The sequence below is a fragment of the Simochromis diagramma genome, unplaced genomic scaffold, assembly GCF_900408965.1.
Source record: "Simochromis diagramma unplaced genomic scaffold, fSimDia1.1 OVJJ01000131.1, whole genome shotgun sequence".
NCBI lineage: Eukaryota > Metazoa > Chordata > Actinopteri > Cichliformes > Cichlidae > Simochromis > Simochromis diagramma.
In genome coordinates this window covers 11,160,903-11,187,285 of record NW_024387200.1, presented here as the reverse complement: position 1 = coordinate 11,187,285, position 26,383 = coordinate 11,160,903, and the positions used below count along the sequence as shown (strand labels likewise).

The following is a 26,383-nucleotide window of genomic DNA, read 5'->3' as shown; positions in this document are numbered from 1 at the left end:
CCAAGCCTTGAACATCCACGGGACACTGTTCAAGCCATCATTCAGAAATGGAAGGAGTATGGCACAACTGTAAACCTACCAAGACAAGGCCGTCCACCTAAACTCACAGGCCGAACAAGGAGAGCGCTGATCAGAAATGCAGCCAAGAGGCCCATGGTGACTCTGGACGAGCTGCAGAGATCTACAGCTCAGGTGGGGGAATCTGTCCATTCCCCCACCTGAGCTGTAGATCTCTGCAGCTCAGGTGGGGGAATGGACAGATTCCCCCAAAGTGCAAGCTAGCTAGCACTTTGCAGGTGCAACACAGAGCTGCTAATTAGCGCTTAGTAACAGACTAATAAAATAACAGAAACTCTACAATTAGCTCATTTAAAAGCTTTCTTCTAATAATAAATTTGTTTCCTTCTCTGTGTTTCATTAGCTTTTGCTGATATCTTTCTGTCAATTACTTTAAAGCAGCTTGAGTCGATGTAGTCAGATGTTTTTTTTCCCCAAAGGGTTCACAAAAAGCTTGAGAACCGACACCGAGGAGAGCAACAGAAAACCTCATTTAGGAGCTAAACTCTAGATTAACTAAACTCAGATTAAAGTTAGCTCACTGAATGTCTCTTCCCTTTTCTTACGTCCTTAACAAATGCCCTACCAACTTTTCAAAGAGGTTAGGAATTGGAGATCATAGGTACTTTTGGCATGCACTCCTGGTCTCCACCACTACTCCTCACCAGACTGTTATCCTGATGATCTGGTTGTAGTGCAGAGCTTTTACATACCTGATTTCTCAGTGTTGATTAGCTACGTATCTTTGTGGGAGGTTAGGTTGCACTGTGGCTAAGTTGGTTAAAGTGCCAGCCTAGAAAGCAATATAGTAAGCAGGAGGTCCTGGGCTCAAATCCCAGTAGTTCCTAAAAGATAGTAGATGCTGTCTGTTTGTTCTTAGCTGTCAGGTCATTGTACAGAAAAATTATGGGACTTCTTTAAGGGATAACTCCTGTTAGTGTTAAAAAAGCAGCCCTTTGCTTTTAGAACTGAAGAAGCCTCTTGGATGAGAGGTCTCGTTGTTTCTTTCTTTGCTCACTCTGTATAATGAGAGCAGGTCATTTCTTCTCAGGTAGGATGTAAGAATCACAACACTATATTGCTCACCAAACTGGATGTAACAGAGCTTTTAACTGAGAATTCATTTGTCTGAATTATTTTTTTTCTTGTATTTTGGAAACTTCTTCTCACACCTCTTATTTGACCCTAAATAAGGTGATCAGTGAACATCTGTGAATTGCAGCTGCCGGTAACATAGGTAAAACACTGATGAGACCTGGATCAATTGCTAACTAAACAAGGACTGCATAAATTTTCATGGAGTTAACTAAGGACCACATGGTCTCCTATGGAATTTGAAAGCAGGCCCCCTCTCACCCAAAGCCAGAATCAAATCCCTAAACCAAACTGACAGACCTGTGTCACCAAGACAGAAGCAGACGGTGGACAGGTGGAGCACTCTCAGCTCAGTTTTTATTCAATGAAAACTGCTTTAGCAGCAGTTTAATAATTTGTAATAGGTCCAGTAATAATAATAACAACAAATTGCATTATTTCTGCAAATATTGGTTTTGAAACATCCTTAAAAAAGACAAAAGTTTTGCTTTAATGTTCCCAGTGTAAGCATTCACACTTTGATGTAATAGCCTCAAGAAGTGTTTCAAATTCATGGATATCAAAGGATTGAACAGTGAATGTTTAAGTTTATTTATAAGACCTTTAGTTCAAAATTACATCAAATCACACAAGACAAAGGAAAGAAAAAAACAACAACCAAACAAACCCCACACAGCTTAGTCAGTCCAAATCAAAAGTACAGGAGAAATGCAAGAGTCTGAAGATGATCTTCTGTGTTCGTTAGACAGGGCAACAGAGTCCACCGAGTCCAGAAGAGTTTCTAAAGCACTACAGGTGCATCAGCACAAAAACCCACAGACGCAAGAACAGTTTCTTCCCAAAGGCTATAACCACCCTGAACTCACACATGCACCGATAACACATTTCACTCTATGAACCACCACTGTGCAATACCATATTCTATGTGCAATAACCCAACTGTATATACATAACACTATTTATTACATATTTACTTTTTTTTTTTTTTTTTTAAAAACAGTTTGTATATTTGTACATTTTATTTAATTTCTCTCTGTTAATACTGTTCATACGTATATAGTGCTGCAGAACTGCCAATGAGGTTAGGGAGCAGCCTAGCACTGCAATTATACTATCTAGCTTTACTCTTAAGCCATAAATCAGGTTATATATGTTAAACATATTTAACATATAATATAAGTTGTAATCTGGCATTTCATTGGGCCACCAAGCGTCCAATATCTCTGCTTCCATGTCCTTAACCAAGCATCTCTGCTGTGGTGCTGTAAGTGTACAACGTGTAGTAAACTGGCTGATTAGGTAATAATAATGGTAATAAAAGTCACTATGAGCAGGGGGCTGATCCAGATGGGAGAAAGACTGTTTAACAAAATTCCTGATAAGTTCCTGATTTGTAAGTGTTGAAATAAATGAGCAGAGGGGAGCATGAATTTGATTGCTGCTGAGCAAATGAAGCAAACAATTGTCGATGTAGACGTGCTTAATAGTGTGAAGACCTAAATCTGACCAATGCTTATACACGGGGTCCATCAAGCCAAGTGAAAGAGAAAGGTTTTAAGTTACGGGGGTAAAATATGATAGGTCTGGAAGGCACAGAGCATCCCTAACTTGCTTTAAGATCCTGACTGAGTGACCAAGGACAAAATCTTTACTCTGAAGTTTGGTAGGTACGGTAGGTTTAGAAAACAGAATAGCATCAAGCGATGTACTAAAAATGGATTCAGGTATGTGCGCCTCTATAAAAGGCCAGGAAGGACCGCATCCCTTCTGAACCGCAGGAACAGCTGAAGCATTATTCCAGAAAACCCACGTTCTGGCATTGCAAGCCCAATAACATTCCTGAAAACTGGGAGGCCTAATCCGCCCTCTGAGGTGGGTTTCTGTAACTGTGCCTTTACAATTCTACGTGGTTTATGTGCCCAGGTGAAAGGCATCTCAACTGAACAGTCTGCATGCATTAGCTAAATGTTAGTGTTTTATGTTCTATGATTATTTGTAAAAACATAAACAAACAAAAACACATTACAGGCATTGTAGGACAAAAGTATTGTTTTCAGTCCTCGTGTATTTTTGATAGTGTATTTGTGAAAAACTAATATCAAATGTCAACTCTTAGCCTATACACAAGGGCAAATTATTGTTTTAGCTGTTTGCATTGCAGCCAATTGTACAACTGGGAATTTTGTACAATGGGATTCACAGGAAGTGGAACTGTGCTGGTAAATTGGCTTTGATATGATGCCGATGACAAAACAGTTCTGCTCACAGTCACCAGCACCATCACCAAAAACGATTTAAACCATCAAAATGAACAAAGATACAGTTTGCAGTGTCAACCCTTTTTATTCAAACAGACCAAACAGGGGCTACACCTTCACTCAGCTTCAAAAGGAAACATCGCACTCACAAAGCTTTTAGTGCTGGCAAGCATTTCCAACAAATCACATGTTGTTTAAATAACAAAAGACAAAACCTTCAGAGAGTTTCAGTCAAAGATATTGTTAGATCAGAATCAGAGAGACTTTATTGATCCCAGAGGGATATCATACAGAGCTTATCATACAGAGCTCAACACATTTATTAGACCTGCTGTCATAAATTTGAGCCAGCGCAGGAACGTACAAATGTATTAAGCATCAATTCAAACAATAAAACATTTTTTTCTGTTAAGGAACAAAAGTGAATAACTGCAATTTTGCATTGTCAAAAAATTAGTTGACAATTTTAGTATTTAACATTTTTTGGTTGTTTTTTTGGAAAAAAATGTTAGTTTAAAAATTCATGGAAAAAACAAAAATGATATATCAGCATTAAAAACGATTGTTTCAGTTAAAGAGCTTGTGCATACGTGTGCGTTAACCATAGCAGAAATCTAAAAAGGATTTCGGTAATTGCCATTAGTCGTTAATCTACCCGTTAGCTGTGGCACACACCTCACATTGGGTGGTGGTCTAATAAATTGTTAAGCACGTATGTGTTGTCGCTACTTCAACATCCTGTAGCCTCTTCCTTTTACAGACAGAGCAAGAGAAAACGTAATGTGACTTTGGTTGTTTTAAAATTAACATTTTGTATTTGTTCAGTACAACATGGACTCTGGCTTCATTAGTCCAATACATGTGCTTTATATAACCTCAATATTCTGACCAATCAGCTCCCTTCACACGTGTAGTTCAGTTGGTTCAGACCAAGAAAAAACATGACACACTGTTGCCTGGTAGCACTGGTCCCCACTGAGATATAATGAGAGATATACGACAGAAATGTCTGACACCATGATGGAAAGGCAGAGCTCCAACTTTAGCAGTGTGAGCTGTAGGACGCTTTGGAGCGGTAGTTTTATTATTCCACATGGCAATATACACATCCCTGTAAACATTTATTCATGTTGTAACCAAAGACTGTAGATAAAATCAACTGATTTTGATGTTTTTCTGCTTCCATGTAGAAAAACTGAGAAAAAAAAAAAAAGAGAGACTGGAATGCGAGGAATGCTGCAACTACGAGTAGCAAGCTTAGTTAGCAGGCTGCATTCATGAACTGCAAAAGCGCTACATAAAGACACAGCTGCTCGTTAGTGATTAAAAGCACATCAATAATATTCTTGTATTTCACTCATCCAACCTCAGTCTGTGTCACACAAACATTAAAAATGCTTCAAAAGGCACCAACAGCACAAAATCCAGGGAAAGGTTTGGAATAATCAGTTATCAGGTGAAGTTACTTTATCGTTTCACTATGTTTATGCCTACTTTACTTTCACAAAAATGAAACAAACTGCACTTTGGTTCAGTTGAAAGGTTTCAACATAAATCAAACCTATGGGATGGTCCAATGCAGAATTTGAACTCATAAAGTGGATAAAACAAAGGTGCCTGAGATTACACCAAGGTTTATGTGTGGATCTAAACACCACGTATTCTTACATTTCTTTGCCAAACATGATTTTATCTGCCCCAAAGCATACTCACTCATCCCATCAGCAGTTATCCAGCTTTAAAAACTGAAAGAAGCAAAGCACCAGTTTAAAGTTAGAAAAAACGTCTCAGTTAAGTCTGGGAATATTACACTCCAGTGTTCAGGTCTTTGAATGATCCACCGCCTCCTGGTGTCATTTTCCCAGAGTCATCCTAGAGGGAGAAAATCTTCGGGATATTTCCTCAGCCTCACATCTTGAGGAAACATTCCTTGGCATTGCTCCAAACCTGGATTCCCTGCAGTTGGGGAGCAGAAACAAAAACATCCAGTAAACTTGAGTGCCAGTTTTCCTTTCAACCTTAGCTAGCTGATGTGCGACGTACCTTCTTGCACATGCTGATCTGCATGACAGCATAGTTGATGAGAGCTTCCCGTAGGTCTTTGTCTTTCTGCTCCTTGAAGCGCTGGATATCCACCCAGGCCTTTTCCACGTGCTCTCTGCAGTCAAAGATATATCATCTTTAAATCCGCGTCGATCTCGAAACATTTCCAACTGCTTTTACCCAAAACCTTCCCACACCAGGCAGCTTTCAACACTCACGCGCGCTCAATCGTTTTCTCCTTGACAGTCTCTTCACCCTCTGCTATCAGATCCTCCAGCAGCTTCAGCCTGGCCTCCCTCTGCTCAGGTGCTTCTTGTCCAAAAAGCTTGTTGGTCATGCCTTTGAAGGAGAATGTCCGCACGATCTGAGGAGGTGAAGGGGAGAAGGGACAACACTGAAAATTGCAGGTGTCTCCTAAAACTAGATCCTCCTCAAACTCTGAATCTTTAACATTTTAATCTTTGCTCAAGTGCAACTGAAGAGCACCAGTATTTTCATGGATCAGGTTTCTGGCATGCAGTTTTCTACAAATTGTTCTCAATTCACTGCCCTATAAGCACGTCTTATCCTGCAGCTGATGGGTGTTCAGTTACTTGGAATGACAAGTTTCTATCAGAATGAGTGTGTAAAAAGCAGAGATGGATGCTCAAAGCACAGTGACAAAGCTTTGGCTCTGTCCTCTACTGGGGAAATTATGGTTCAGCAAACTGGGAACCTACTGGGAGTCCACAGCTTCAGACTGGTCTGCTTGGATTTACCCAGGTATACAAACTCAGTGAAAAACCTGAAGTTTCCAAGCTCTGCGCTTGGTCCAAAGGTTAAAGACATAACACAGTCCCAAAAGCTCACCATCTTGTTCTGCCTTTAATTCACAGATAGGTAAATCACACACCTGCAATGTGAAGGATTCCTTATATGTTTCCTATGTAGCAGTGTCCAAGTGTTAACAGGCAAGGAAAAGGAATACATGTAGAACATGAGCAGTGTACCCCTGTAGCCAGCTCTTCACGCTGCTGCTTCTTCGAGATGAGATCCTGCGAGGCCATCTCCAGCTCAAACTGGGTCAGCTCATGTTTCCTGCACACTGCCCTGCCAGAGCGAAATACACAAGAATGCATCATGAACTACATACTGCATGTTCAAACAGGAGCCTTTGGCATTGTAGAGGAACGAAAAAGGGGAGAGATACATAGACATATGTGACACATGCTGACTCTGAGATGCAGATGCTCTTCAGCATCATGGAGAATCCATCACCACAGCCTACGCAGTAAAAGGCTCATTGGCCCACAGAGGAGAGCCTTTTTACCTGCGGTAGAGCTGGGCGATATATGTTTTTTTCATTTCAGGCGATAACGATATCTATCACGATATCAGCCAAATAACTATATTTGTAAGATTTAAATGTGCCGTTGCTCACAAGTAAAATGTGAAATAATCAGCAGCTTGTTTTTATTTAAATATTTATTTCCCATAATAAGTTCAACAGGGTAGATGTACTTAAGGAACACGAGACTTTTTCAGACAAATAAAGGCAAATATTGCAAACTACACAAAAGGCAGCCGCTAAAGCGTTTAAGTTTCAAAATAGAACAAACGAAACAGACTAAACTGTCAGTTCCACTTAGAAACAAAATATTAATTCTAAAAATAAATCTTAGTTTGTTTTACAGAAGAACAGACAAAACTGACTAACTTTTGTCAATATCAGATAAACTGAGAACTAAAAGGAAATTCTCCATCTGTCCTTGTTGTGTAGCTGAGCTTTTCAAACAGTTGTAACAGTTACTTCAGTCTGACAAAAGCCGAATGACGAATCAGCGCTTCCAGTCAGAGATTGAGCTGCACCGCTTTATTGTATTTCCAGACTTGCTTTCGGCACATTTACAGTGGGCGCTGCTCTGTTTTTGTCAGACTTGAAATAGCTGAAATACCTTCACACTACGGGACTTCTCTGGCCTTTCCTTTCGACAATCTCTCCGACATTGGAACCATCATCTGTTTTCTCTTCGGTAACCTTCGGTCACGCTCGGTTGATTTTTCTAGTCGGCACACTCATTTCCTCCATTACCCGGCGGCACGGCGGCTGGCTGCTTCCCAAACAAATACACATGTGCGGCTTGGCACTTGTGCTGTACGTAACAAGTCACCTGACGTGACGCTGCGGCTGTGATTGGTTTGGCTCTGCGCTACTTAATTTGGATTGGCTGTTCTTTTTTTTTTTTTTAAGAGGACAAGAGCGGCGAGGCCTATCGCAATAGTTTAATTTTTCTGTCGAGAAAAAGTTATTTCGCAACACATATCGTTATCGTTCTATCACCCAGCTCCAACCTGTGGCTATTAGACTGTAAGACTCTGATTTTAAAACTCTACATGTGCACATCAACATCTTAGAATAGCATATATATAAAACATATCATTGTTTTGGCAGCACTCACTGGATTGACCGATCTTCAGAACAATAGGAAAGTAGCTGCCATCACCAGTGTATGAATGGGTGGATGACTGGTTGTGTAAAGCGCTTTGGGGTCCTTAGGGACTAGTAAAGCGCTATACAAATTAGGGCTGCCACAAACGATTATTTTGATAGTCGACTGGTCACCGATTATTTATGCGATTAGTCGACTAATCAGATCATCATCCACTGGACGTAAAACTACAGCTTATTGCACCAGCAGCATCTGCTCTTATATAACTATCATTAGCTTACAGCTTTAAGCTTTTAAGGTGCTAACTAAAAATAAAGACAAGATGATAGTTTATTCAATTTTAATGAAATTTGCAGATTGTTTCGGTAAAGTTTAATAAACTCCTTGCTATCTAAAATATAACAGGACTTCTTCAAGATGGCGCGGCCACGTCCAGACGCCTTCCTGACCGCTCCGCTCCGACTATCCACTTTTCTTGTTTTTTACCTATTTTTTGCTCTGGTTTACATCCCAAAATCCTCTAGTCTTATAGTATACGACAGCGGATCACTTGTAAACATCGGTGCCAAGGTTGCACATCTAATCTTGGACACTTTTAAACCTGACCCTTCCTGGCCGCCAGAGATTCTACGCGGCGCGGAGAACAACAAAGGACGGGCCGCTCATCCGAGGCACAGAACAAAGAAGCGCCGGAGAAAACGCGCTGGTATTAGGAACAGACAGCAGGCGCATCGCGCACCACTGCCCAGTATCCTACTGGCCAATGTACAATCCATGGAGAACAAGCTCGATGACCTAAGAGCAAGGGTCACCTTCCAACGTGACATGAGGGACTGCAACATTCTGTGCTTCACGGAGACATGGCTGACCCCCACCGTGCCGGACCAGGCCGTAACTCCGTCGGATTCATTCTTTGTGCTCCGCGCGGACAGAACGGCAGAGTCGAACAAAACCAAAGGTGGAGGAGTGTGTTTCATGATAAACAGAAAGTGGTGTGATGCCAGGAGCATTTCTACTCTCTCCAGCGGCTGCTCGCCACATCTGGAGTTCCTGAGCATTAAGTGCCGCCCTTTCTATCTGCCCCGTGAGTTCACCTCAGTCATCGCCACGGCGGTCTACATCCCACCCCAAGCGGACACAGGTATGGCTTTGTCCGAATTACATGATGTGCTGAGCTCGCTTCAAAACAAGGACCCGGGCGCAGCCCTCATTGTAGCAGGAGACTTTAACAAAGCGAACCTCAGACAAGTCATGCCAAACTTTTACCAGCATGTCTCGTGTCCAACGAGAGGGGATCGGATTTTGGATCACTGCTATACGCCATACAAGCAGGGCTACAAAGCTGTCTCACACCCGGCTTTTGGGAAGTCTGACCACAACGCCATCTTCCTCATTCCCCAGTATAAACAAAGCATACGGAGGGAAGACGTGACCAAGAGGGAGGTAAAACGGTGGACTGCCCAATCAGAAGCTACGCTACAGGACGCACTCAACGACGTAGACTGGGACATGTTCAGAGCATGCGCAGTCGACATCAACGAGTTTACGGAAGTAGCAGTATGCTTCGTCAATATGCTAACGGAGGAGATTATCCCCACTGCGAGAGTCACCACATTCCCAAACCAGAAACCGTGGATGGACAGATCGATCCGCACTGCAGTAAACGCCAGGACCGCCTCCTACAACGCGGGTCTCGCCACTGGCGATATGAGCGCCTACAAAGCGGCCTCATACGGCGTGCGGCGCGCGGTGAGAGATGCCAAACGCAGGTACCGGGAACGTGTGGAGTCCCGCTTCCACCAGGGCGACACACGGACTATGTGGCACGGACTACGCACCATTACGGACTACAAAGCCAGGGACACTGCGCCGATCAACGCCGACTCTGCATTCACCAACGAGCTGAATCGGTTCTACGCCCGTTTCGAGGTTAGCCAGGCGGCTAATGCTATCTGCCGCCTGACTACCGAGGACAGTGACGTCATCAGCGAGAGCCCGGTGACCAGCATCGCGGAGCATGACGTCCGAGCGGCACTGAGGAGAGTGAACACAAGGAAAGCGGCGGGGCCAGACGGCATCACCGGCCGTCTGCTGCGCTGCTGTGCTGACCAGCTAGCAGGTGTGTTCACTTACATCTTCAACGAGTCCCTGGCGAAGTCTGTGGTCCCCACATGCTTCAAAAGATCCACCATCATCCCTGTGCCCAAGAACAGCAAACCCTCATCCCTGAACGATTACCGGCCAGTTGCACTGACCTCGGTAGTAATGAAGGTGTTTGAGAGGCTGCTGAAGAACATCATCTCCTCCTCCATCCCAGACACCACAGATCCGCTGCAGTTCGCCTACAGATCCAACAGATCCACAGAGGATGCCATCGCCCACGTCCTACACACCACTCTCAGCCACGTGGACAAGAAACAGGGTAACTATGTGCGAATGCTGTTTGTTGATTACAGTTCAGCGTTTAACACAATAGTGCCCTGCAGACTGTTCACAAAGCTGAGGGATCTGGGACTTAACAGCCGTCTGTGTGCATGGGTGTTGGACTTCCTCACTGGCAGAACTCAGGTGGTGAGGGTGGGCAGGTGCTTCTCCAACAGCATCACCATCAACACAGGAGCACCTCAGGGATGTGTCCTCTCGCCACTGCTCTACTCCCTCTACACTTCAGACTGTGTGGCCACCCATGGCTCCAACACCATTGTGAAGTTTGCTGACGACACAGTGGTGTTGGGTGCCATCTCCAACAACGATGAGGCGGCCTACATGGATGAAGTGAAGAATCTGGCATCGTGGTGCCAGGACAACCACCTCCAGCTGAACGTCAGCAAGACCAAGGAGCTGGTGGTGGACTTCAGAAGGGGTCAGCACAGAGACTACAAGCCCATCATCATCAATGGAGCTCCAGTGGAGAGGGTGCAGTCCTTCAAGTATCTTGGTGTCCACATCTCCTCAGACCTGACATGGTCTGCCCACATTCAGGTCCAGACCAAAAAGGCTAGGCAGCGCCTGTATCACCTACGACAACTGAGGAAGTTCAGGGTCTCTCCAAAGATCCTCAGGATTTTCTATACAGGCGCTGTGGAGAGCATCCTCACACAGAACATGACATCGTGGTTTGGGAACAGCTGTGTGAAGGACCAAAAAGCTCTCCAGAGAGTGATCCGTACAGCAGAACGCTGCTGCAGGATTGCTCTCCCCCCGCTTCAGGACACCTACACCAGGAGATGCCGGACTAGAGCAGCGCAGATACTGAAGGACCCGTCCCATCCTGGCAACAAACTGTTCCAACTTCTGCAATCTGGTAGAAGGTTCCGCATCTTCCGGGCAAGGACAGAGAGACTCAAGAGGAGCTTCTATCCCCAAGCCATCCGTGCCCTAAACACACACACCCGCCCTCTCACATCATCTATAATTGACTGAGACAGGACTCTTCCAGACACTAAACCAAGGCACAATGTACATTTCAAATTCCTTTAATTTTAAATATGTTTATATTGTCTCCTGTAAAATAGTCAGATGTCTATTCATATTAATCTACAGAATTCACCTGCTTGCTGCTACTACTGCACATTCACCCAGTGTATATACTATATGTCTGTATATATATATATATATATATATATATATATATATATATATATAATGTTCTTCCTCTACACCCCCCCCCCAATTTTTGCACATGTCGAGGAGCGTGTCAGCCTACATTTCACTGTGTGTTATACTTGTATAACTATGCATGTGACAAATAAAGAACCTTGAACCTTGAACCTTGAACACCGGAGTATATTCTCCAGCATCTCACACTTCTGATAATCAGCTGTCTGCTTTACGTTTATTCAGCTGTGTAAAAACTATAACTTTAATCTCAGCCAAACCGATTTACTCAGGAACAAATAAAATACTAAAAAAAAAAAAAAAAAAAAAAAAGCCAAACAACAACATTTTTAATTTATCTAAGTGACTCATATATATTTAACCTGAGTCGCGAAAGACGGCGGTGGGTTTGAAAACAATTTGCCGGGAGTCCGGTGTTCTCACGGCGCTAGTGACCTAGCCCCCGGCTAGCTATCGAGCTAGTGGGTAACAGACGTCTCCGAAAACGTCGGAGCGCTTTTGAAAATATGTGGTGTCCTGATAAACTGAGCCGATATTTGAGGTTTACACAGCTACATTCTCGCCTGAAAATATGTTAAACGTTTATTTTGTGACCCAGAAAGAATAATAAGAGTAATATTAAAACTAACTAGCTACCGCCATTGTTGGAAACTAAGCTGGGCCGCGCTATGAATTCTGGGACACAGCTGCTTCTTCTTCTTCGGGGTTTAACGGCAGCTGGCATCCTTGTACATGCAGTGCTGCCATCTTCTGTTTCAGTCCGTTATTACACTCTTAAATCCTGCTACTTCTGCGTCTTTTGCGATCTTACAAAGCTTCAAACGACACGTCGACTATTAAATCAGTCGTCGACGATTTTGATAGTCGACGTAATCGTGACTAGTCAACAAATCGTGGCAGCCCTAATACAAATACAGGCCATTTACCATTTAAAGTCCAAGGAACTGAGTAAAAATCTAAGAAAGTAGGAAGGTTCCTCAACAACTGCTTATTCCAACATTGTCAGTTCAAAGATCTTCAAACCTGACTGAAATGTCCCGCTGCCCATGTGGACATGCCAGATGCCTCGTGGAGAAATGTTCTCTGGTTAAACAAGACAAAGACTGAGCTATTTGGCCACAATGACAGGAGGGATGTTTGGAGGAGCAAAGGTGAGGCTTTCAGACCTAAAACACTGGCAGCTGTAAAGAGCAGCGGTGTTAGCATCGTGCTGTGGAGCTGTGGTACTGGTACAAAGTAGACGGAATAACGAAGAAGGAACACCTTAAATTCTTCAACTTTATTACAGATCACCAGCTAAATCATTGCAACTTGTGCACAACTGGATACTCCAACAATGATTCCTAACAAATACTGAAACTGGCTTTGGAATGGGTAACACAGGCTAACACGGAGCAGCTGCTGGAAAATCGCTCGGTGTTTGGTCAGTTTGGTCTTACCTCAGAGCTTCGGCATAGAAAAGATATTCTTTCAGCTGGTCTGCATAGTGTTCCTCCTCTTCTAGGATATCATCTATTGAAGCAGCATATCTGCAACCATGTGACAAAACACAAGATCTCACTTCAGCAGAAACACAGCTGGTGGTAACATCTGTAGCACTATGTGGTAAATCTATGTCAGGGAAACGTACGCATCCATATGATGACCCGCACTTTGCAGTCCATCTCCCATCTCTTTTTCAATGGCACTCCACTCACTGCAGTGAAGACATGGGTGTGCACACATAAGTATAAACAGCACGCCACCCAGTGCAACATCTGACAACACAGTAACTTTAAAATGATGTTTTCTTTCCTTTTACTTAACACAAAACAGCACGTGAGCAGGGTTAGAAGAGTCTGTTACTCATAGATACATCGTTAGAGCCATTCATCTCTACACTGCAAACCGGCCCACACTATGTGTGACAGCGCAACAAAACCACGCTGTTGTGGATAGGCGTAGCTTTGGGTCACGTGGTGTCGGTAATAGTGATTGCTATATCACCTGTTCATGGCCCGAGGGAAATTTTGTGAATGAGTGGGTGATGGGGGAAGTCGACTTTTGCTGACCGCTCAAGCTTGGAATGTTTTTGATCACTGTTTTTCTACGGATTTTAAGGATTTGACAACAAATAAAGGAGTTTTAACTTGGAACTTTGACTAACGTTTTAAACAGCGGGCGCGTCAACATTATTCCTCTATTCAGCTGCTCGGCGACTCAAAGGCTTGACAGTCGCCAATATTTGTCAGCAAAAACGTGCGACGGAAATGGAGCGTCCCGCAATCAGCGCTGAATAAACGCCGACGCGAGCCCACACACCGCCGCCACTACACCCGTAAAAGCGGCTAGATCGACAGATAAGGAGAAGACGACGGTGGTATGTAAACGGTGTTTTTGTGCTGCGTATTGTTTGTTTGAACGCAGTTTGGATTCTGACCATACGAAGATGTTTTTGTGACACGCCCACCGCTACGTTTGCTGTTGGATTTGATGTGTGTGTGTGCTGTGGCTCTGCAGGCGTTCAACTGAGTTTGAAGGAATTGCTGTTGCCTTTGTTTTGGATTTTGGCATGCTGCTTATGTTGAATGCTTAACTCATTCACTGCCATTGACGTCTATAGCCGTCAATTGCAGTGAATGAGTCAATGGGTTTAACTCATTCACTGCCAATGGCTGGCAGTGAATGAGTTAAAATGAGTGGATCACAGGCTGCATCTGTTGTTGGAAAAACTGAAAAGGATAAAAGAATAATTTCCCTCACTGAGAAAGCTCTTGCAAACAAAATTGAAACCATCCGATCGGAAAAGGCATGTAAACAAAATGAAAAGTGTTATTATGTCTCTTAAAGAGCTAATGAAAGATGATAAAAATCATTCACAAGTCAAAAAACAGTTTGATGAGTTAACACACCTGTTTAAGGATGCCAGTGCATTGCATGAATCTTTACTTTCTCTAATCTCATTTGATGAGAAAGCTAAACAAAATACATGGTTCTCAAGCATCGCTAAATACAATAAAGGGTTTATGGAGGATGTTAAGATATGGCTTTCTGAAACTGATAAACGTTCGGGGAGGCCATCATCTGACAAAGCACAGTCACAGGAAACTTCCCTGGGAGGAGAAGTGGAGGTGCAAGAGCACACTGGAAAAGAACCTCAATCATCTCTTAATCCTCAGAATGATGTTAATGATGACGTGTTGCCATCCGACAGTGTGTCAAATCAAGGCAGTAGGTCAAGCTCAAGAGTATCATCTACTTCATCTGCACGTCTCAGGGCAGAAGCTGAAATGGCCGCCTTGCTTGCACGTCAACATATGCTGAAAGAAAAACACTCTCTTGAAGAACAAGAGGAACAATTGAGGAGAAAGAAAGAACAACTTCAGCTTGAAGCAGATATAGCTGCAACTGTTGCAAAGGTGAACGTGCTGAGAACTGGATCCACTATGCGGAGCGTCGCTACACGGAAATCTAATGGAATGGAATCATATTTTAAAACAAAGGGAAACAGCCTTGAAATTCTTAATGCGGATGCAGAGACTTTTGTTCCTCAGACGCTTACAAAAGGAAATGCAATCACTGGGAATGCAGAGCTTCAAGTAAAAACAGTGCAACAGAATATGAAAAGGGAAAGGCCTGCACCAGCTCTTATGGGGCCTTCTGACGCTTTTGGATCAATTCCACCTTTGCCTAAGCCACAAGCTGCTCATCCAGTAGCCAATGAAAATCTGTTGTCCATTATGGAAAAACAAAATGAATTAACTTGTATGTTGGTCCATCAAGCAAAGTCTTTTTTCACTGCCCAAAAGGGAGATTCAAACCTTTGATGGTGACCCTTTACATTTTCAGGCCTTTATGCGCTCGTTTGAACAGGTCATAGAAGCAAAGACTGGCGATGCTGGCGACTGCCTGCATTATCTTGCACAGTACACCAAGGGGCAGCCCAATGAACTTGTTAAAAGCTGTCAACATATGTCTGGAAGTGCTGGATATGTAAAGGCAAAGACTCTGCTGTATGAGCACTTTGGGAATGGACATGTGATTGCATCTGCTTATTTGAACAAAGTTCACTCATGGCCACTGATTAGATCGGAAGATGGAAAAGCTCTTCAGGCATATTGTTTGTTCTTACGTGGATGCTGCAATGCAGTGGAAGAGATTAATGATCTCTCTGAATTAAATACACCTGCCAATATGCTTGCTGTGATTAGGAGACTGCCATATAAGTTAAAAGACAAATGGCGAACAGTAGCATGTGACATTCAGGAGAGGCAACATCGCAGAGCCGCATTCATTGACATTGTTTCCTTCCTTGAGCGTCAAGTTAAAATTGCAACAGATCCCATCTTTGGAAATCTATGTGACGTTCCAGCAACGCATCTAGCAGCCAAGGGCAGCAATGGAGGGAAACGTTCTCCACATCTAAGAGCTAAAGGAAGTAGCTTTGCCACAACAGTCTCTGATGTCGAGAGACAGAATCAGACAGGGGCTCAAGATTGTCACAGCACTGTGAAGGCTTGCTTTTTCTGCAAAGGCGGACACACACTGGCGTCATGTGCTCTGCTTGATAAGAAACCTCATAATGAGAAGATTTCTTTTCTTAAAAAGAACAGCATTTGTTTTGGCTGTTTGTGTACCGGGCACATAAGCAAAGAATGCAGAAAACGCCTTTCATGTAAAATCTGTTGTCTCCGACATGCAAGTATACTCCATATCCACCACAAAGAGAAGAATGAAGTCAAACCTAATAATGAGACAGATAACATTCCTGTTACGATCCAGACTAGTGGTCTTACTGGGGCCGGTGAACAGGACTGTAAGCTTGCCATTGTGCCAGTTAAAGTAAAATCAAAGAGAGGTCAAAGAATAGTGGAAACGTATGCCTTTCTGGACCAAGGGAGTTCAGCATCCTTTTGTACAGCGGGTCTTATGGACAAGCTGAATATTGCTGGGAGGAGGACAAAGATTCTCCTGCGCACCATGGGACAGGAGAAAGTGGTGAACAGTTTCATTGTACCTGAACTTGAAGTTGCTGGATTGGACAGTGACATGTACTGTGATATGCCTAACCTCTTCACTCAGCACAAAATGCCTGTAGATATTGGTAACATCCCAAATCAACAGGACCTGGATGACTGGCCACATTTGAAGCATGTTCATTTGCCAGAAATTAAGGCCAATGTGGAGCTTTTGATTGGCATGAATATGCCCAGAGCTCTAGAACCTTTGGAGGTCATCCGGAGTGTCGGTGATGGTCCTTTTGCCATTAGGACTGTGCTCGGCTGGACTGTGAATGGGCCACTTAATCGAGAATGCTGTGGAAGGCCAGGATGTTTGGCAACAGTTACTGTCAACAGAGTTTCTGCTGTCACACTGGACAAGCTATGGAAACAGCAGTTCAAGATGGACTTTCTCTTAAACTCTGTCTTTTGGACGGACGGCACCGCAGTGTTGAAATATATAAACAATGAGACTTCCAGGTTCCGTGTTTTTGTGGCGAACAGAGTGTCAGAAATTCTCAAGGCTTCTAGTGCCTCCCAATGGAGGTATGTGAACACCACACATAACCCTGCGGACCTTGCCTCCAGAGGTATGAAGGCAGAGACCTTTTTACGTGACACTGAATGGATATCTGGTCCTGCATTTCTTACACAGCCAGAGAACAATTGGCCTGTGAACCCAGAACACTTGCAAGAACTTCCACATGAAGATCCTGAAGTTAAGGTGTCTGCTGCCATCGAGGTCTTACAATCACACGATGATGATCATCCTCTGACCCTTTTAATCCATCGTGCCTCATCCTGGACTCGTCTCATCAGGGTGATGGGTTGGATTTTGAGGTTCAAGACATTGCTTTTGCATCGCAAGAAACATTTCCAGTCTGCATCTGATGCAATTCAGTCTGAAGATGCCCAACATAAGGTTGATTTCTGGCATGGCTTTCTTTCACTGGGAGAGATTGAGGATGCTGAGATGCAAATAATTAAGTTCTGTCAGAGGAAAAGATATGCCGAAGAAATTTCTCGTCTCCAAAAGGGAGAGTCTGTGAAACGAAGCAGCCACATATATAAGTTGAATCCTGTTTTGGAGGATGATGTGCTGCGGGTTGGCGGACGTCTCAGTAGGGCTGTCATGTCAGAAGATTCCAAGCGTCCTGTCATAATCGCTAAAGGGCTTCACATTTCTAATCTCATTCTACAGCATATTCATAAAGAGGTGGGTCATGGTGGAAGGAACCACATACTCTCAAAGCTGCATCAAAAATACTGGATTCCTGGTGCTGGTACTTCGATTCGAAGCCTCATGTCGAGGTGTGTGACCTGCAGAAGGTTTCATGGAGCTGCAGGCCAGCAGCAGATGGCTGAGTTGCCTGAAAGTAGAGTGACCCCTGAGAAACCCCCATTTAGCTTTGTTGGAGTGGACTATTTTGGTCCATTTGAAGTGAAGCGCGGGAGAAGTCTTGTGAAGCGGTATGGTGTTATTTTTACTTGTTTGGCAATTAGAGCAGTACATATTGAGGTTGCCTCATCTCTTGACACTGACTCTTTCATTAACGCCTTACGACGTTTCATCGCAAGACGAGGTCAGGTACAAGAACTGCGCTCAGACAATGGGACTAACTTTGTGGGCGCAGAGCGCGAGCTGAGACGAGCTATGGAACAGTGGAATCTGGAAAAGATCTCTGATGCTGTGTCTTTGAAGGGAGTGAAATGGATCTTTAATCCTCCAACTGGATCGCATCATGGCGGAGCATGGGAGCGGTTGATTCGTTCTGTCAGAAAGGTCCTTAATTCCACTCTCCAAACACAGCATTTGGACGAGGAAGGGCTCCAAACTGCTCTTTGTGAAGTGGAGTCAATCCTCAACAGTAGACCCATTACGCTGGAATCCACCGATCCAAGTGATTTGGAAGCCTTAACACCAAACCATCTCCTTCTTCTCAAGTCCAACCCGTCTTTACCACCTGGCCTGTTCCGGAGGGACGATCTCTACGCACGTAAACGATGGAGGCAAGTTCAATATATATCTGATCTGTTTTGGAAAAGATGGACTAAAGAGTACTTGCCACAACTTCGTCAGCGCCAGAAATGGGGAAGGATTAAATGCAACATTGTTCCTGGAGATGTGGTCCTTATAGTGGATGATTCTGCACCTCGTGGTTCCTGGATCATTGGGAGAGTCACCGGAGCTGCACCAGATGAAAAGGGGCTTGTGCGTCAGGTCTGGATTAAGACCCCAACCAGCCATGTGTGCAGACCCGTCACAAAGATATGCCTTCCTCAGGAGGCCTCTGACCCATGACTATGACATTTTTGACACAGTGTGACATAACTAACTTTGAGTTGACTTTAATGTTATGAGATGTACATCACAGACTGACTATATGTAGGCTAAGTGCTGGTAACCTCTGGCCTATGACTGACTGACCATGTGCAGACAGAAGAAAAGAAGAGAAGACATGAGAAAATAACTTTGGTGGACTTTTGAGTATGTTATGTTGTCTCACTGGGTGTCTGTGATATGATGAAGTGTGTGTTGTGAGTTATGGTGTTGGATGTGTAATTATTACTGTAAAAATGTAATAATTAGGGGCCGGAATGTTGTGGATAGGCGTAGCTTTGGGTCACGTGGTGTTGGTAATAGTGATTGCTATATCACCTGTTCATGGCCCGAGGGAAATTTTGTGAATGAGTGGGTGATGGGGGAAGTCGACTTTTGCTGACCGCTCAAGCTTGGAATGTTTTTGATCACTATTTTTCTACGGATTTTAAGGATTTGACAACAAATAAAGGAGTTTTAACTTGGAACTTTGACTAACGTTTTAAACAGCGGGCGCGTCAACATTATTCCCCTATTCAGCTGCTCGGCGACTCAAAGGCTTGACAGTCGCCAATACACACTATCATCCAAAAACGCCTCTGCCACTCGGCTTCACACAGGAACAAAGAAGACAAAAACATACATGGTTCATAATTTACTAAGAAAAATAATGTGAACATGCGTTCTACATATACTAAAGTAAACATTGCCAGTAGATTGTTTAGTTAAAACCCCAAATTGGCTCCAGTTTGAGGATATAAGGACAGATGGTGCAGCTTGTGAAGCTAAAACTCAGGATTTGTACCGTATTTTCACGACCATAAGGCGCACTTAAAAGTCTTAAATTTTCTTGCGGCACGCCCTATAGCGCGGTGCGCCCTATGTGTTGTAAGGAGGACGTAGTAGAGAACACCATGAGAACGTTAAAGGGTGAAGTGTGGGCGTTGATCGTATATACCGGGACAATCGCACATACCTGTATAAAAGAACAGGTATGTGCATTATGCAGGACATCGTTGTTTTAACAACCCTGAAAATGGCAAAGAGACACGCTTACGAAGCACAGTTTAAACTGAAGGCCATCAGCTACGCGGAGGAACATGGAAATCGAGCAGCGGCGAGAGAATTTAAGATTAACGAATCGATGGTTCGCAAATGGAGGAAGCTGGAAAACAAGCTCCGGCAGGTCAAGAAAACGCAGCTGAGTTTCCGCGGACATAAGGCGAGGTGGCTCGAGTTGGAGGAAAGACTCGAGCGGTGGATCATCGAGCAAAGAGCGAGTGGGAGAAGCGTTTCGACGGTCACCATTCGGCTAAAAGCAGTTTCACTAGCTGAAGAGATGAACATTGAACATTTCCAAGGAGGTCCGTCTTGGTGCTTTCGTTTTATGAAACGGTGCCATTTTTCCATCCGGACCAGGACTACGGTAGCGCAGCAACTTCCAGCGGATTATAAGGAAAAGCTGGCCATCTTCCGCAGCAAACACATCGGCGACAAAAACATCCAGCCCAGCCACATCACAAACATGGACGAGGTCCCGCTCACTTTTGACATCCCGGTGAGTCACACTGTGGAGAAGGGGACCAGCACGGTAGCGATACGCACAACGGGGTATGAAAAGTCTTCTTTTACTGTTGTGCTTGGCTGCCATGCTAATGGACAGAAACTGCCGCCTATGGTGATTTTTAAGCGAAAGACTTTGCCTAAAGAGAAGTTTCCAGCAGGAATCATCATTAAGGCAAATGAAAAGGGCTGGATGGATGAGGAAATGATGAAAGACTGGCTGAGGGAGGTGTATGTAAGGAGACCAGGTGGTTTTTTCCACGCATCACCATCGCTGTTGATCTGTGACTCTATGCGTGTCCATCTCACAGCCGATGTGAAAAAACTTGTGAAGCAAATGAACTGTGAGCTTGCTGTCATTCCGGGAGGCCTGACAAAGGAACTCCAACCGCTGGACATCGGTGTGAACCGCCCGTTCAAAGTAAGGCTGCGAGCGGCCTGGGAGCGATGGATGACCGGTGGAGACCACAGTTTCACTAAGAGTGGAAGGCAGCGCCGGGCGAGTTACGCCACAATTTGCCAATGGATTGTAGATGCTTGGGCTAACATGTCTGCTGGCACTGTTGTTCGAGCTTTCGCAAAAGCCGGCATCGTTTCCGAGGAGCCGCACGGCACGGAAAGTGACTCTGACGGTGAAGACAGTGAACCTGGCATGTTTGATGGAGATTTAGCGCAGCTGTTCAATTCAGACACAGAGGATGAGGACTTCGATGGGTTTGATTGATGATAAAAATGTGAGTACCAAACTTTGTTTTGCTCCTGCTTTATTTTTAAATATGCACACTTGTATGCTTGTGTGTTGTTGATGATGACGATTATTGGTAATAAAAATGTGAGTACCAAACTCAGTTTTGCTCCTGCTTTATTTTTAAATATGCACACTTGTATGCTTGTGTGTTGTTGATGATGACGATTACCGGCAATAGAAATGTGAGTAAGGTACCGAATTCAGGTTTGCTCCCGCTTTATTTTTAAATACGCATACGGTACTTGTATGCGCCCTATGGTCCAGTGCGCCTTATGTGTGTGTTAAATACAGTAAGGGCACACATAACTGAGACTGCGCCTTTTAGCACAGTGCGCCTTATGGTCGTGAAAATACGGTATTAAAACCAACTGAGAGAATGAGAAATTAGGCAATGAAACTTGAACAAATTAACGATCAGTACATTTTTCTTAGCCTTGCAGACGCATAATAAACTTGTCAAACCTGAAGACTCGTCCATAGTTTCCATGAACTTTAAAAACACCGTACAGTCGGTCAGCAACCCTCTACAAGAGACACACAGAAGGATGTTTGTTAACCTTAATGTTCCTGAGGTTAAGGACGAACTTTCACTGTTATTTTTGAAGTTCAGTATAAGTGACTCATTGATTTTTAAGCAGCTGTAATCACAATGTAAATCTTTGAAAACAAGTTCACCTCATCATGTCTGAGGCTGGATGATGAAGATGTCACTGTTGTGTTTAGAACTGGCTTCTGATATTTCCAAGGGGCAAAAGATTCAGGAGCACGTGTGTGTGTGTGTGTGTGTGTGTGTGTGTGTGTGTGTGTGTGTGTGTGTGTGTGTGTGTGTGTGTGTGTGAGAGACTTACTGCTCGTGCTCGGAGCAGCTGAGATGTGTGAGACTGCAGCTCATCGCTGTAATGCTTCATCTCCATGAAGCATCTGAGTGATAAAAGAAGAGAGACACATTTACACAAGATTCATATTTTTATTTTGTTTGATCAGCTCCTTACGAAGAACAACATTGATGCAAATGACCACCAAGTGCCTAAAGGTCCTTCCGCACACAAAGTGGCGTGCACTGTGGGAACTGCTAGGTTGCTCAAACAGCCTAAAACTTATCTTGCAGCTGATGATCGGCCTGCACTACGTCGTGGTTTGAAGTCGCTCATGGTCTTGACATGCATCACATGCACACTGCTGTCATTCTGCATTTCTATTGCTCATGCGAGAGTATGTCATACCCTGCCGTTCGCTCCCTGGCCAGTGGACACTGTGCTTTGCTCAATGCAATGGGAAACAATTTTTGCGTTGCATTAGTCATAAAAATGAATGTTATTGTTTTGTATGTGAAAATCCCTTATTGGTTACTTAAAAATATCTCAGAAATCATCAAAGACTGGGCTTAAACATGCAGGAAGGTCCAAACTAGTGTGTGTCTGTGCACACCCACAGACACACACTAGTTTGCGTATCTGTGGACATTTAGTTTAGGCTTCTGGCTGAGTGGTGGCAGAGTCTGTCTTATTTCTGTGTTGATGCTTTAAATTAAATGTTTTTACAAAAAGAAAATAAGTCTCTTATTAAAACAGCAACTTACTTATCTGGATTCCTCACTCTGAAGGTGGCACTGAGAGCCCTGAGCCTGGAATCAGCCTGCAAAAGGAGTTCCAGGAGATATTTACACTTACTGAACACTGAGAGTATCTGCACAACTGTTAGTACGAGTTCAGCAACAGATGCTCGCAAATGTCCAGTACCTTTGCCTGAAATCCTGTCTCGTACACCGCTTCTTTCCAGCCATGCTCCTGACACACACACACACACACACACACACGCGCACACACACACGCGCGCACACACACACACACACACACACACACACACACACACACACACACACACAGAAGAACAGGTTAGTTACACTTCAGGAGTTCATCTCTAAAAGATCAGCTGAATTTGCCCAGACTGCAGCACCATGTACCTCAGTGAGGAAGTAGCAGAGGATCTTGTCATTGCAGAGGACTGGATGAGAAGCCACACGAAGAAGAAAGTTCTCGAGTCCAACCCTGCGTCGCTCCACAAAGTCAGGGTCCATGTTGTCTGCAGACAGCTTGTGCCACACAAACTCTGCCTGTATACATGAAGACCAACCATTTTCACTCGACCTATTCACACACGCATTTGTTTTTGACACTAGGCTTCTGCTTACATATATAAAGAAACCCCCCTTATCTAAAGGATCACTCCATTCAAGTTGTAGCTCAGGCGGTAGAGCAGGTCACCTACTGATCCGAAGGTTCGTGGTTCAATCCCTGCTCCTCCAGTCTTGGGCAAGATACTAACCCAAAGTTGCTCTCTGATGCATCCATTAGAGTGTGAATGTGGTTAAACCGCACTCAGTTTAGAGTCAGTGCTTGTGTGACTGGGTGAATGTGGCATGTTGTATACAGCGCTTTGAGTACTCCGGGAGAGTTGAAAATGGCTATATAAGAATCAGTGCATTTACCATTCCATCCAAGTCAAGCACGTTAGCATTAGTTAACATTAACAAGCAAGAATGAAATATTCTGGTGAGACATGCTTCATTAAATAAATTAGCACTAGCTACATCTAACTAATGCAGCTAGTGCTAATTTCATTGCTAATTCAGTAGCAGTTAGCTAGCTACTCTTAGCTTGTTTGACTGCTAACGTTATCGCTAGAAAAATCCTCTTTGATGCCACGTCACTGTTTGCTTTTCTGTCCTACTGTGGAATCTGCTTTGGAGTGTGGGTTGTGCTATTAAGTGGATGCTAGTCATTAGTGACATTAGTGATTAATGAGCAGGGCCAAGGCGGTCTGGAGGAAACATCACATCCTTCACAAAGAAATTACTCTACAACTTAATGTTGCATTTTGACCCATTTTAAAATTCAGCAATAAAAAGATTAATACATGACAAATCATTATATGTCAGTGTTATGATGGTATTAATCATGTGTCATGCATTGTATGAGTAATGACAAAGATTTTCAGCTCAATATTGACTAAGCCTTCAATTGCCAGAGTTAACTGGAAGTGCTTACACTTGTGTTGTCATATTAGATTATATATTTCTTAAAAGACACTTAACAAAGTCACACTGGACTCACCCTCTTCTCAGGCAGAGGAGGTACCACAATGTACGGATAGGTAACTATCAGGTAGTTCCGCAGCAGTTCAAACTCACTGTACCTCCTCCACAGGCAGTCGGGGGCTGGGTTATGGCCTTCAGCGACTGCATCCATTGGCCTTTAAAGAATGGACCACAGTAGAATTTTGTTCTGTTTTTGCTGAGCCAATAGATGCAATTCATGCAACATCACAAGAGGAAATACAGATAAAATATATACAGTGTGAAAACCTCACAGCTTAACCCACAGAACTTCCTTTCATACCAAAGAGGCAAACAGCATGCTGTGCTCACCTTGTTTCGATCAGGTACACAGTGAACGTCTCCTGCATGCTCACTGCATTTTTGCCGCTCCTCTTCTCGGCCTCAGCTACGCAGATCTCCATCCTGCGCATGAGGGTCGAGCCCTCTTCCACCATCTGAGTCGACACAACAAAAGAACACATGATTTGGCCCTAACACTTAAACCAAGAAACACAGAAGTCAGTGAGAAAAGCTGAGGTAACATTAGTCAGCGAAACAACAAAGCCTCAGACGGGTATGGTGTTTTATCCTTCAACACTTGATGTTCTTTACAATGACAAATATGAACGAGTTGATACCACTAAAATCTTTTGGTGTAAATTTAATTACGAAGAGTTGGTAGGAGCAGGAACCAAAAGCAAAGAGGAAGTGAGAGCTGGAGTTTTATTTTTTACACAGATATTGTCACATGTTCTGAATATGCATGACGTGCACCCCACCTATGCCAGCTGGGTTATGCTCCAGCCCTGAATTGGACAATTAATGAAGAAAATGGATGGATGATGGAGTGTATCCCTGACACAGGTAGACAAATTGATTCCATTAAGTTCCTTAAATGAAAGACAAAAACGTTTTAAACAGACTCCGTGACTCTCACATAGTAATTCGTGTTTGTTGACTCGTAGGGTGAACAACTACTCTGACTGCGCTGCATCCCAGGAACATGCACAACTCCAACCTTGTGTTTTCCTTCAGCTGTCTCTAAAACATGCGCAGCTCGATCATCCATCAGCTCCATGCTCCTCCCTACGCTAACAGCTGTTTATATGACGCACGCGATCCGCTTTTATACCCAAATTAACATGGTAATATCCGCAAAATGAGTTAAACGCAAAAGTAAAAACATTACTGAGCACAGTGATATGCTGACGTGTATGGTCCTGCATGTGCTAGACTGTATGTAAGGAGCCTCTGCCCTGAGCTTTAGGTCAACGCTAAATGCCATGTAGCGTTAAATAACGCGCAATGACAAATAAAAACTAAATAAATGAGCAGGTCAACCGGGATAAAGAGAAGCTACGGTCTCACAGTGTTGTTCATGCTGCCATCCGCTCCCGTTTGGTCTGAATCATCGTCAGTCCCCAGCGACTCTTCCCTTCCATCATCCGCCATCACCTTTCTCTCCGTGATGTTGATGTTGATCACGGCGCATGCGCAACACGTCCCTTCATCCTCGAACTCCCCCGTCCCGTGGTCGTTAGAGCCGTGCCAAGCAAAACGGGTATTTTCTGAGATCACACAGTCACATATTGATGGAAATACGAAATGTCTGTTTAGTCAGCGATTCGCGATTTTAAGGAAACACGCTACAAGCTAGTTTTCATCGAAATGAGTGGTGCTCAGGGAGAAGCAGGGGTGTGTCTGGAGTGAGAACTAGGGTGCCACTGACCCCTCCCACCATCACCACCAAACCTTAAATTAACACTTTGCAAAAGTGTTCTTGGGCCCTTTTATGCCACTCCATTTCAAAAGTCCTGTAAACAGCCCTGGATACCTCCTGGATGTTTAGTAACATTAACAAAACTACTGACACAGCAGGGAAAATCAGCTGTGATACAATACTGACTCTGGAAACAAATGAATAATTTACATGGGAAGGGGTATATAATTTGAGGAAAATGTGGAATCATTACTCAATGAATCAACTGGTTGGGAGTCTGAAGTTTGATTTAATGAATAGTGGAGGTTCTCTGACGCCACGTTCCATTTTTATAATATAAGGGTGAAATCTTCTGACAAGAATTAGTGGAGACTGCGTGGTCCTGAGAACTGAGACTTGGTGGACTCCTGGACTTATCCAGGGAGTTCCAAAAGGTTGATTCTGTTCATCTGGACG

General features: G+C 43.8%; 1 protein-coding gene across 1 annotated transcript; it reads right to left on the bottom strand.

Moving 5' to 3' along the window:
- Window positions 1-3,475: 3,475 nt before the first annotated feature.
- On the bottom strand, window positions 3,476-26,110 carry LOC120745580 (sorting nexin-4-like). Its single transcript, XM_040050576.1, has 14 exons — window positions 25,576-26,110; window positions 24,538-24,662; window positions 24,224-24,362; window positions 23,074-23,223; window positions 22,850-22,897; window positions 22,690-22,745; window positions 21,959-22,031; window positions 21,573-21,634; window positions 13,131-13,196; window positions 12,940-13,029; window positions 6,443-6,542; window positions 5,672-5,817; window positions 5,454-5,568; window positions 3,476-5,366 (listed from the first exon to the last, which is right to left on the bottom strand). Exons 1-14 carry the CDS (start codon window positions 25,657-25,659, stop codon window positions 5,319-5,321), a joined length of 1,302 nt encoding a protein of 433 aa, XP_039906510.1. The 5' UTR covers window positions 25,660-26,110; the 3' UTR covers window positions 3,476-5,318.
- Window positions 26,111-26,383: the final 273 nt, after the last annotated feature.